At 36.5% G+C, this 12,810-nt stretch overlaps 1 protein-coding gene across 1 annotated transcript in view; it reads right to left on the minus strand.

The window, feature by feature from the left end:
* TTC29 (tetratricopeptide repeat domain 29) overlaps positions 1-12,810 on the minus strand; it is a 209,624-nt gene that overhangs the window by 58,138 nt on the left and 138,676 nt on the right. Inside the window, exon 8 of the mRNA XM_054203188.1 lies at positions 1,281-1,372. Within this exon, the coding sequence (XP_054059163.1) occupies positions 1,281-1,372 (92 nt within the window). The remainder of the gene's footprint in view (positions 1-1,280; positions 1,373-12,810) is intronic.

A 12,810-nucleotide genomic window follows, 5' to 3' on the forward strand; every position in this document is an offset into this window, starting at 1 on the left:
ATGGTCTTTCAGAAGAAGGGTTTAGAAACCTGATTTCAGAAGGATCTCCAAATCTGTAATTTCTGAGTAAATAAACGTATGTGCTCTCGTTCCAGAATGCCTAAATCACAGAGAGAAGACATTTATTTACATGGTTTTCTAGGAATGTCCTCTTGGCTATCTTAGGCCACCCTGTACCCAGACTGCTGCTTTTTGTGCATACAAGGAACCCATGAACGCTACTGAGAGCTCAGACACCTTTGCACTCATTGCGAAGTCACTCACTGCAACAGCTGGTGTCACAGCAATTAAATCTTTCTCAGTTAAGAAGTCTTAAGACAGTTTTGAAAATGGGACCCGGTATTCTAAGCCTGTTCTGAGGCTTTTTGAACATCTTATCCCATGCACTTATTTAGGATACTCAGAATATGAATAGCCATGAATTATGTATCAGAAAGCTGAAGAAAACTGTGATTGTGTCTGGTCCCTAAATGCTCTGAAAGGCCAGGAGGCAAGGCATCTAACTCAAACAGGAGAATTTCCTCCACACACTGAAATAAACCTGGTAACAAGTTCTCCTCCACAAACAATTTGCTAACCTGTATCATGTAACTTGTGCACTGAAGTTCCCAAATGTAGGATGAATCAAGGATAAGCTACAGCCTTCACTTTAACACCTTCTGTTCCAACTTCATATGATAATTGCATTAGAGTACTTTATGTCAAAATTATTTCTGTTAGAAGTTGACATAGTTTCAAACTAATTCACCCTGAAGAAGATTTTAATGCCAGATGCTGAAACAAAACCATTGAAGACAAGCAATTTATCTGCAAGAAATTTTTATCTATATATGCCCAAACAAGAAATAGCTCCACAGAAGAAGTGAGTGCAATAAATGTAAAATTAGAGTTCAGAAAAGATTACCCTGAGACACCTAGTGAAGCTTGCAACATTCTTCAAGACATTCCGTCTTTTTTAACCTGGAAAATACACCACTCTTCTATTTTCCAGTAAGGTCCCTCCCAAACTTGTGGGAAAAAAAATAAATTAAAAAAGCCCCCAAAATGTGGGGAAAAAAGGACATACTATAGTTTACAGGTAAAGAAAAGCTTGGATCATACACTTTAAAAAATGTGTACCAGTTTAAAATAACTTTCAATGAAAGGGTCACTTACTGCAAGAAGGGCACTGCTTAAAATTTAAGCAGTCAGTAATGGGAAGCGACAGACCTCTAACAATTTAAGTCTTTCACAGTTGAATGAATCTGCACTGACAGCCAGACAAGGATGTGCTAACCTACCTTACCAGGATCTTGGCTATAGCTGCATATGCTCTGCCTAGGCCAGCAGAATCACAAAGTGCTGTGAAGGTTTTCACAGAGGTGTTCAAAATCTGTGAAACAGGAAAATAAAATGCAATAAACACAATGCTAAGAACCTTTTTTTTGCAGTCTCTGTGTCCATATTAAACACAAAATTGAAGTTTTCCCACCACTGCAGTTCTTCTTTAATTAGCTGTAACGGGACTAGGATTTTGATCATTACTTATAGTTGTTTGAAACTACTCAATGATTGCAAATTCAAAAGATACAACTTGCATTTAAATACCTATATTTTTGACACTTTGCAAAAACCAAAGAGATATTACCCGATTCGCAACATAAATTTCCTTATCCATAATTTAAAAGATTTTAAGAGGCTGTGCTTTTATGATTTTCAGTTAATCAATACCTTAAGATGGTATCCTTTGCATTCATAGTGTTTTAGAATGATATGCTGAAATAAAACTTAACACCATTTTTCTTTCTTTAAACCGTCACTATGACAACTTTTCTTAGTACAATTCAGATGTTCAAAAAGTGAATAAATTATAGGTTATACATTTGAACTATGTTGGCTTAAAATACTGTAGATAATGTTGTTATTTTTTTGACTAATTATTCACGTACACAAGCAATTTTTTAACATTCATTTGGAATGTATTATCGTGTCCCTTGCCGGAACCGAAGGCTTACAGCTGCTGCATAAAAAAATATGATCTTTATTCAATTTAACACTGACATCACCTGTATTGCATAATTTCTCTTTTCATCCATTTTTTTTCCAATGGTGATGACAGGAGAGTGCATATAAAATTAAATCCTATTCTTTTCTCCCTCCTTTTTGTTGCTTAACCCAACCTATTACACACATGAGAAAACAGGAAATCTCCAAAGACTATCTATGGAAATCCTTTTTGCACATTTCCAAGAAAGGAGTAGTGAATGTCATTTACCAGCTCTGAAGGGGGATGGGAGATGCCCAGGAACACACGGCAGTATCCTGCATGCCCCAAGATGCCTATTTATAGTGAGGCAAGAGATAAGGCATTTTCTATTAAGACTGCATCCCCTATCATGGGCAAAGTGCAGTGTTCAAAAGAAGACAACCTGTGTGTGCTAATGCTATGGATGTCACCATTTCTGTCACTGTTTCCACTACTCAGATTTTCTAGTTCTTAAAAGATGTTTACTACTTGCAGGAGTATCCCTGGACAAGGCTCTTATTTCTTAGTTATGTAAACTCTGTGTGAAAAAAAAGTAGCATTTATCAATGTGCACTCCACTGTTTATCATCCTTCAAGTACTTTCTTATCAGTTATGTTCTCATATACATCAGCATTACATCCTACACTTGAAGGTCATCATCAATTGAGTTATCGGTGCATAAGATATGACAAAAAGAGAGTGCAGGCACCTCAGTTAGGAACTTGTCACATCAGTTCAGAACTCGCCCTAAACTGAATGTGTACTCAAAGTTGTCAAGGCCTGCAGTGCGTCCTTCTAATAATCCAGGCTGGTAACACAAACATACACAAGTGTCCGAGAAACAGCTCTTGGTTTCGCATTTAACTCAGAGGACCTACAGCATTTGTTGTAATAATCATGCCCACACCTGAAAACCTGCCATAAGAATGTCAGAAGGTTTGCAAAATTTTATGTGCTGGACTGAAAATCACTGCTACTTTAAACTGGCCTCTACAATATTAAACTAGGACACAGGGCCTCTAGTGGTTACCATCTAGCACAGAAAGGTTACTCAGGCACCTAAGGCTTAGGCTGATGTACTTTTTTCCTATCAAAGATATCACAAAGCCTAAAAAGTATAGATAAAACCAAGGAAAAACCATAGCCAGAGTAGCTAAAGTGAAAAGTTGGTTTGCTGCATCTCTGTAACAGCTGCTAGAAAGAAGTAAGTAAGTAAATACATAAAGCCACTCATTCATATTGATGAAAAGTGCTCATTTTGGGCCCAGGTTACTACTACTCTACACAAATCAGATGTTGCATTCTAAATAATGATAATTAAATCATCTATGTGAAAAGAAGGAAATCTTTATAAATTACAATAGATAATATATTCTTTATGTCTGTATTTCAAATAATTCCTCCAGCTTCAGATGCTACGTAGGGACACAGAAAGGGCCACATTCTTGCTGGAAAGGAGCTGTGTAGTGCCCCTGTATGACATCTTGGTAGTTTTCTTCGTTTTATAGAAATGCATATAAAACCATGTAACATTGTGTAAAGAGCTATTGAATGGGACTACATAAATACATAAAATCTATGCTGGTAACGTATATTAAAAAGAGTGGGTTTGGGTATTACATGAATCTGGCTGAATTTGCTTCTCAAAACTCAGAAGAAGTTTTCAGAGATTTGGGGTTACTGAAGGGGCAAAAGTGGTTTGGTTTGGTCTTGGTTTGGGTTTCGTTTGTGTTTTTGTTTTGTTTGTTGTAGGGCTTTTTTTGTTGTTTTTTAATTTGCTGTGTACAAAGAGTTCTGTGGAAAGAAGCTGTGGCAATAGATTGATCCTGATCATGCTAGCTCCATTATAAAATCTCCATACTATTTCAAAGAGTTTGATACTCCTAGCAACTACCGGAAAAAGTCATTGTGCATGCAGTTGAACAGACTAGAATAATGTACAGTTCCTTCTACCTCTAAAAAGAAAATGTAAGGTAAGTTTAAAAAAAAATAAAAATTATAAAATCAGCACTGGTTCTGGTCACAAGTTTGTTTTTGGCTCTAGGCAACCAAGCACACTGACTGTCTCAAACTTCCTACTTCTGTGGGTCCACAGTGGAAATACTGGTTAAAAAAATGCAAAACAAACAAAAAACCAAAACCAAATAAAATGAAAATCAAAGTGTAATACAGAAACGAACAGTGGGTTTCAATAGGAAGGTGGCAGGGTGAAGACTTCAACTTTGTCTTCCACATTACAGATAACTGTCCCACATACCATCCACTATTATTTTTTTTTGGGGGGGTGGGGGAGAAAAAAGAAAGTAGTTTTTATGGCTCCAAAATAGATATAAAAAAAAAAAAAAAATCAGGAAACATTGTACAATTTCCCTTGTTCTCTTACTTAGCACTAAAAGCTTCATGCAGGTGTGTCTGTAAGGAGGATAGCTACTGTGGGAGCATCTAAGTAAATTCTCTTCCTGGGTCTTTGTAAGTCTATTGTGGCTACAATTAGTTACAGTGTAAAAATAAAGTAACAAGCTCTGCTTAAATCCTCAAACTAGAGACTATTTGTGGTGTAGCTCTTGCACTAATTCTCTAGACAGTGGTGAATTTCATGTTTACCTCCTTTGCCAAGAAAAACACTAGTCAGAATTCAGGCCCAGATTTACTTCTCCATTATCTCAGCATTACGACAGTGGGACCCTCCTGGGGTTATTCCGTTAATATAAAACGGATACACCAGCTCCGCCCCGAAGACTCCCCCTCCCCAAAATCCCACCCTTTATTTTTTATTGTTGTCATACCTGTACTTCTTTTATACGTACATAAAAACAAGCACACACCTCATTGGCATACGCTGAGGACTCAGACAAAAGGACACAGGCTGCGCTAAACATTGATACATCTGGGGATAATGGACAAAAGAGTAAAAATCGAAGGTATGAATTTATGTTGAATAAAGAATGTCTATCCAACTCAACACGAGATTAATGCTACTACCAGCAGTTCATTATTTTGGTAAAATACATTACTCTGACAAAAACATGATGGGATGATATTGATTTATAATACCGTAACTTTAAAAAACACAAAAACATAGTTCTGCTCTCAGCTTTGCACTTGATATTGTTGTCAAACTTTATTGGAAACGCATTTATTTTGATTTTGGAAAATCTAGCTGTGTTTAGCCATTTCACAGCTGGTGAGCAGTAAAGATGCTTCTGCCTCATTTACAGATCTTGAACATGAATCAGACAATCAACTGGAACATTAGTCAAAGAGATCACTAGCTAATGATTTCTGACAGGCGCTGCAGTAACAGGCTAAGGCCCAGCCTGGCTAGCAGCATCTGACAATATTTTTCTGGAGCCAACAATAGGTGTTAGTAGACAGACAATGCAATCGAGTGAGACTACTGGCCTCATACCACTTATACCTCTTAAATACGTTCAGAAAAAACACATAGCTCTGACAGTCACTAAATAATCACTTCCACGTTATTCCAGCAAAAATAAAAGACAATAGAACTGTATGCACAGGCATTTTGCAGTTCAGTGAACTCTCTCCCATAGCTCCCCAAGAAATGCATATTTGAAAATGCCAAAAAAGTACAGCCTTTATTATCATAATTTGAGTGGTTACACGTCTGTGTAACCTGAGTGAAGTCAAAGGAAAGTTTCACAATACAAACCCAGATGTATTCTTATTTTGGCCAAAACACAGCACAGGAGAGGTTGGGTGGCAATAAGAAAACTGTATTGTTCGTGTAATGCATCGATTACAATAAGCAGAGCTCATTGATCCCAGGAAAATAATAAACCAATATCAACTGAATGGCAGGCCGTGCCTTGCTAAATGCTAAATATATTCAGGCATAGCGAGCACGCCAGGTAAAAGCAGTACAGCTTTCTGTCTGCACGCTCACAATTAAGGGATACTGAAAACTGTGTGCCATGCTGAGGAAAGAGGGAGTGGTCCCCGATTTGCCAGACATGTTAGTTCTCCCTCTCTTCCCACAGCTGAAATTCACCAACTCAAATTCTGTAAATGTGAATGCTAACTCCTTGCCCTTAGCCACATCCAATTACACTGGACTGCACTGTTTGGATAAATAAATGGGAAAGAATTAAACCAGAAATGTACCAACTTTGTCACTGTTCCCACAGAGACAGAATTTGTCTGGAATTGGCTGGTCTAGTCTGTTCCAGCACTGCTATTCCAGGGACTTTAATGTGGATATTTGGACAATGCATAGCATAAGCATGCACCTTGGAGCAAGGGAATCAGGGACAGAGGGATGTGGAGGGATTCCTCCAGAATCCAGCCAGAAGTCTGGCCAAGTCAAACATCAAAGCAGAGCACCCTTGTTCAAGACCTTCCACAGGCTCTTGGTAGGAAGTGGCTATCACTAAGGCATTGCTTGGTTGATACTGTCCCTGAGGGGTAACCGCTCCATCCAGTCCACACTCTTCCCCCCCCCCGTTATACTTGGAAATCAAGTGCAATATTTACCTTGGTGCTCTATAAACTTGCGTGGCAATACATGCTTTGGGACACCTGTGTCTGCATCTGTTTGAAGGATTAGAGAAGACAAACATTTCACTCATTCCTTAACAGCCTATCAAGATAAGACTTAGGGTTCTTTGCCTGTATCAAGTCTTGCACGCTTTGCGTAATACATAGAGCATGTAGTTTTGCTTTGATTCTGAATGAATACATAAATAGAAGTAACTAATTGAAAAAGTTCCTTTCCCCAGAGTAATTTCAAACTCTGTTGGCTCCACAAAGTCAGGAGTTACCCTGTATGCTTCATTTTGCTGCACAGGAAACTTAAAAGAGATGAAATGTACAGGTGGTTGAATAAAGATAAACAAGAGTTTATCTTTATTCAATCAGATGTATATTTCACCCTTATTTCTTCTGTATTAGCTTCTCTATTACTGTTCTTAATCCTGGCCTTCTGGGCCACTAACAATTATATTAATTCTGATTCTCTCCACCTACAACTTTGTAGGAAAGCAGTCATCAATTTATTATTTACTATACCTCATAGAGGGTTTTATTAAAATAAATAATTATTTAAAAAAAAAAACAGCCAGGTCCTACAAGGAAAAAAACCTATGCAAACATCAAAACCAGGAATACTACTTTGTTACTATTGTACAATTTGAAACCTTTACTGCAAGAGACATTACTCTAGTAAAGGTTGTTGTAATCTTTATTTGGTACGGGAACGTAATGTTTTCCAAACCAGCCATTGTTGACATATTTCTTCAAAATAAAGCACGGCTTAACAGTCTGGAGTGAAGAAGCTTCATCTGTTACCCTTTAACAGCAATATAAGAGGAAAAAACAGTTTATGTATCCTTTCCATCCTGACAGATGTGACAATAGCTGGAAACACTGTGCCTGCCAAGAGCTTTTATCAAGTATGTTATAACAACTAGTAATAAGTGTAAATAATAAATGGCTACGATCTTATGGGAAACGGTGGCAATACTAAACAATTTTTGGTGCTTGCTGATGGGAGTCTGCTAGTCTTGGAATTCCCTGGCTTCCCAGTAGAGTTTTGGCCTGACAATAAACAACAGTTTAATACTTTATCTAATCCCAGCCAGGAGGTAAGTTCAACAGCAAGCTTTTGCAGATGTTCACATCCAATAATCTATCCATAATTGATGAAACAGGGAGGTCAGATGTAATGGTTGCTACTATTCCAGCAACAAATAAATGGTTATTGACAAAACAAGGCAGTGTGGCGCTGAGTGCCGAGCAGTGACAAGCATGAAACAGTGCTGAGACAGAAGTAGTGATGTGAATACAGCCCTTCATCTTGAGAATTCCTCAATGTGATGTGTGGCACGAGGGCCACTCTGACACATAAGCAGATGGAGGTGACTTGTAAAGGAAAAATGAGATTCCGCAAGTACATAAAAGACAAAGGCAGAGGCGGAGAAAGAAACAAGGAGAAAGGGGTGGACGAGACTGGAAATTTGGGTAAGTGCAATAATGTGAATTGTTCAGAAATGTTTTTGTATCGCAGCACTGTGATCCAGATGTCTGGACTGCTTTTATCACACTGTTGTGTCTACATGAATGTACCTGTCTGTCAGATTGCTGTAGCCTCCTAAGACATTAATATCATACTATATGCATGTGCATGCTTAAATGCCCACTACTTCTTAGACAAAGCACCTATAAATATTCTGCTTCATGCTTATTAATATCTTTAGTCCACTCATGAACAGATATTTTTAATTGCATGAAGTTTTCCTAGCTAAAAGCAAACAAACCAACCCTTCAGTTTGCATAACACGATGGAAAAAACTGCAGAGATAAACTAGGAAGGTATACAAAAAATTTAAGTCAGTTAAAAAAAAATATTTTTCTGCATAACTATATGGAAGTTAAGGACAAGTTCTCATTTGGCTGAAAACCTCATATTCTTTAAGTTTTAACCTGTGTAATAAATGCAGTAAAAGGATTAATAGACTGTTTTTATTGACTGAATAAAACTTGAGTCATTTACATGCAAATAGACACTTGAAATCTTTTGCATCCATTTCGGTGCTAAAAGATAGTATTTTTACAATGTTTACTGTGTAATATTCTAATATGAAAAACAGCAGAATGAAATGGTGGCCATTATTGCTATATGTAGTCATAAAAAGATTTCAGACAGAAATACTTTAAATATTAATATTACTAAAATCACTTAAAGCACCAAGGAATGTTAAATCGATTTATTTAGGAGTACAATTTATTTCACACTTTGCTACCAATTCTTTTGATCAGCTCTGAAATAATACATAAGCTGAAAGCAAAACAGCAAAACAAATTGCTTCTAGCAACGAAGCAGCAAGCTCTAGGTTTTAAACTGGCACGCTTCAGTGTTTTAACTTCTCAGGTTATTTATCTATCAAAGGATAACTTTTAAATTCCTTAAGACCTGATGCCTGAATCAAGACCTCTTATTCTCCAGTCTAGCCATTGATGGTTCTGATCTGGCAAAGCTGTTAGGCATTTGCTTACACCTGAATATATGAGTGGTTCCCTTGAAGTCAATGGGAATAACAGAACTGAAATTTAAACACATATTTAATAAGTAAATTGCTGCAGCTTGAACTACATCAATTTGAGAAAACAATCTAATTTTAAAAGCCTTACTTTATAGAAAATTTTTTAAAGTCTGTTCATTCGAACTAAACTATACAAAGAAAAACAAAACCTCCCAGATTATGAATATATTTGCGTTTAAGTACTGAAATTCCTGAGTTTGTATAGTGTGGGTACAAATGTTTAATTTCTCAAAACACATAAGTCTGACTTCCGTAACAGAATCTAACAGAATTAGAAAATTTCTTGTACAGTTTTTCAGCCATTTGCTACAGCCCTGGGTATAATATGTGCAGTTTCACTGTTGGACATATTACTGACTTCTTCAGATCTCTCATGCTGTTGTTTTTCAGATAATATAAGCTACGAGCTAAGACATGCTGTAACTATCTCTTTCCCTCAATTATATACAGCATTTAGGTTCCAAGGTTTAGCACATCTAAGCTAGAAATCCAATATAGTCTAAAGACCATGAAGTAAATAACCTCTATAACATACAGTTGTACTGCTCTGTCTTTTTTGTTCCTAGCCTGTGGGAATGAAATGAGTGGAAACTTCTATATCAGCAGTTGTTTTTGTTTTGTTTTTTAAAAAGTATATTTTATTAGCTGCTTTAAAAAAAATTTCAATACAGTAAGTAGAAATCATCTGCCTAAATCACATCTTTTAACTGACAGAAGACAGTTATTAGTGTTTTAGAAACCTCAGTCAGGGCAAGTGGACTAATTGTAACCTTATATCCCATGAAACAGACACTGTATAGCCGTGGTCACCACCTGGCTCTTACCTTGCCTGGGAAAGCACGAGGAAGAGCCATCTCCACTGGCCATACCTAGCAGAGAATATGCAGAGAACAGCAGAGATTGTTCCATCCCATCAGCTATATCAAAAAGGTAGGACCAGAACAAAGGCTCCATGATTGCCAACTGCACTGCCCTCCATGCCTTGGTGAAAAATAGATGCAAGGATATTTTTACTTCCTTGCAGAGCAGTTTAAGGAGGTTTTTATGGCTTTGTCCTCAATGTTTCAACATATTAGAGCTAAGTAAGACTCCAGTAAGGGACAATTTGCTTCTTTTGAGTTCAAATGTAACAGCTAGCAACAATTTCATGGAAATGATTCAGAGTCATACAAAGAATTCTCTTGATCTTAGGTTATCTATTATTATTATTAATGCAGAAGCATGTAAATATTCTTATTAATGTTGCACTAAAGCCCCCTCCAGTTCTTTTGCAAACTCATACAGAGACTCTGTGTGTGCACGCACAAGTGCATGTGCGTATAAGGTAATAATAAAACTTGTCATTTTGTAATAGATACCCTGAGTCAAAATCTTACCAAAAAACAGAGTCTGAAGCTTGGGAAACCACGTTTGGTATGTTAAACGGCATGCCTTCTAAATTCAGGGTGTTTTATATATATATTTTAAGTAAGGCTACATAAACCTTATAAATATATATAAACCCATCAACTTTCATACTGTTTGGAAATTAAAAACAAACACTTAAAAAACCCAACATCCTCCACTCATAGCCCTCAAAATTGGGGTTTTAAACTTTTTGTCACCAACTCGTATTCATATTCCTGAGAACACCAGTACTCAGATACTCCTAAAATTCTGAAAAGGTGGTATAGATTTATCCAATGGAACATGCAGCCAAATCCGCAGCTTGCTGCAGTTGTCTTGCTCTTTTGGGATGTATGAATGATTAAATTTAAAATTGTAATGGATGAGATGAAAGTCCACCCATTTATGTGTTTTGGTAGGAAGTCTTATGGACCATGAGACTCCTGAAGAGTAAGGGTGATATCGACAAGTTAATAGTGCATTTATTTTCATTGTTGCTATGGGAAAACATGGAAATCTCATGAGCTGATTTGCTTGTCATCAAGTAATAGATTTTTTTATGTATTTAATATTTATTTGTTTCTCATCCTCTGTAATTTTTGCATAACTTGACTACTGTAATTCTGCAGCAGCACTGCATTTAAGAGTGTTTTCTTACAAAGGGTATTGTGGTATGTTTATATTGACAAAAATCCAGCTTACTGAGAGGAGTTATTCTGATGCCATTAACCAAGCAAAATGCAATTGGAACGACAGTCTCAAAAAGGAAAAGGATACCATGTTCCACAGGCAATTGTAGTGGACACTGTATCACCAAGGTGCAAAGCTATGTAGTACACAGAGAAGTACTGAAGGAAAATAGCATCATTACATGTCAGGACTACTCAGAACATTTTCCCTGTTTTTTTTTCAGGTTTTCAAGAAACTGGCTAAGATAAGAAAATTATTACCTAAATTAAAACAACAGAAGAAATCCTTCCTTCACTAGGAGACTGTTAACTTTCATATCCAAACAAAAAGTTAGATCTTTCTTTCCCTTTAAGAATTAAGTGCTAAATTTAAAACAAAAAAAAAATTGAATGATCAGAAATTCACCTTTTCCCTGAAATTTCAGGTCTTCTTTAAGATTCTCAATACAAGTAATTTCTAATCTCTTAGTTCCATCAGTATTTGAGTCAGTATATTTTATCAGGGCAAAGTTCGCTACCAGTACTAATTGTTCTCACATAATTTTGTTTGAACTGCCTTCACCAATGCCTAGCTGCAGTGGGACCTTTCAGAAACATGAAATTTAATCAGTTTCAGAATTGGCTTACTAATTCTACACCTTCAAGAAGAACACCTTTGTACGTGATCTATTGTCAGTGGTCAATCCAGTGTCAGTGATCAATCAGAAGTGCCTACCTTCAAAGATGACTCAGAGTTTGCCTGGGTTTTTATTCCTCAGGTATGAAAACCACAAAATTACTTTGTGAGTACGGTTTTAAGAACAACTTAAAAATTGCTTCAATAAAAGTAAAGCCTCTAGGAATGATGAGACCTTTTCTTAACCTAGTATGCTAAAATGTTTTTTTTCTAGCATGTGATGCCATTTGCTAATCTGAAAATGTTACACTTCATTACTAATGGCTAAATATCACATATAGATCAACAAAGGTCAATCTGAGTGATTTAAAAGAAGGGAGTTTGAAAAAATTTCCATTGAATAGTATCTTTTGATGTGTTTTGTGAGTCTCCATTTAAGTGTTTCTTTTTGTAGTAACAGTAAAGAAAGCTTAAACCTAAACTCAGCGGTCTACTCAGACACCGTTGGCAGAAGAGTCCCTTGAAGTTCCGCCTTCTAGAAAAGCACTAGAATCGTAAGCAAATCTCAAAGGAATGATGCTCATTCTTCTCAACTACCTTTCACAATGTTTGGGAGAAAAGAGGATAACATTCAGTCTACCTTTTGGAGTTCTGTTACTTGCTAAGATCCTTGATTCACCAAATTCATAGATATGTATGGGCATCATCTATATATTTAAATATAACAGATATAATTAGATAAAATACACCGTGCATGCTAACTTCAGAATATCTGCATCCCAGATATATTTACTTATATTCCCTCTAGCTGCATAAGTTGAGACAAAATTTTCAGTTGTTTTGACATGGACTTTTTCAGAAATTAACTTTATGCTCATAAATCACCTTTAATTACTTTAATAGGGTCATTTCGAATGTGATGATGTCTTTCTAAGTTCATAAATTTTCTTGATAATTTTATGCCTGTGGCTTGTATATCGTAATTCTGACAATTCATGCACACAGCATTATCCCATAAATTACCACATTTATTTTGGCATGGTCTCAGTACT

The sequence above is a fragment of the Rissa tridactyla genome, chromosome 5 (assembly GCF_028500815.1).
Source record: "Rissa tridactyla isolate bRisTri1 chromosome 5, bRisTri1.patW.cur.20221130, whole genome shotgun sequence".
Classification (NCBI taxonomy): domain Eukaryota; kingdom Metazoa; phylum Chordata; class Aves; order Charadriiformes; family Laridae; genus Rissa; species Rissa tridactyla.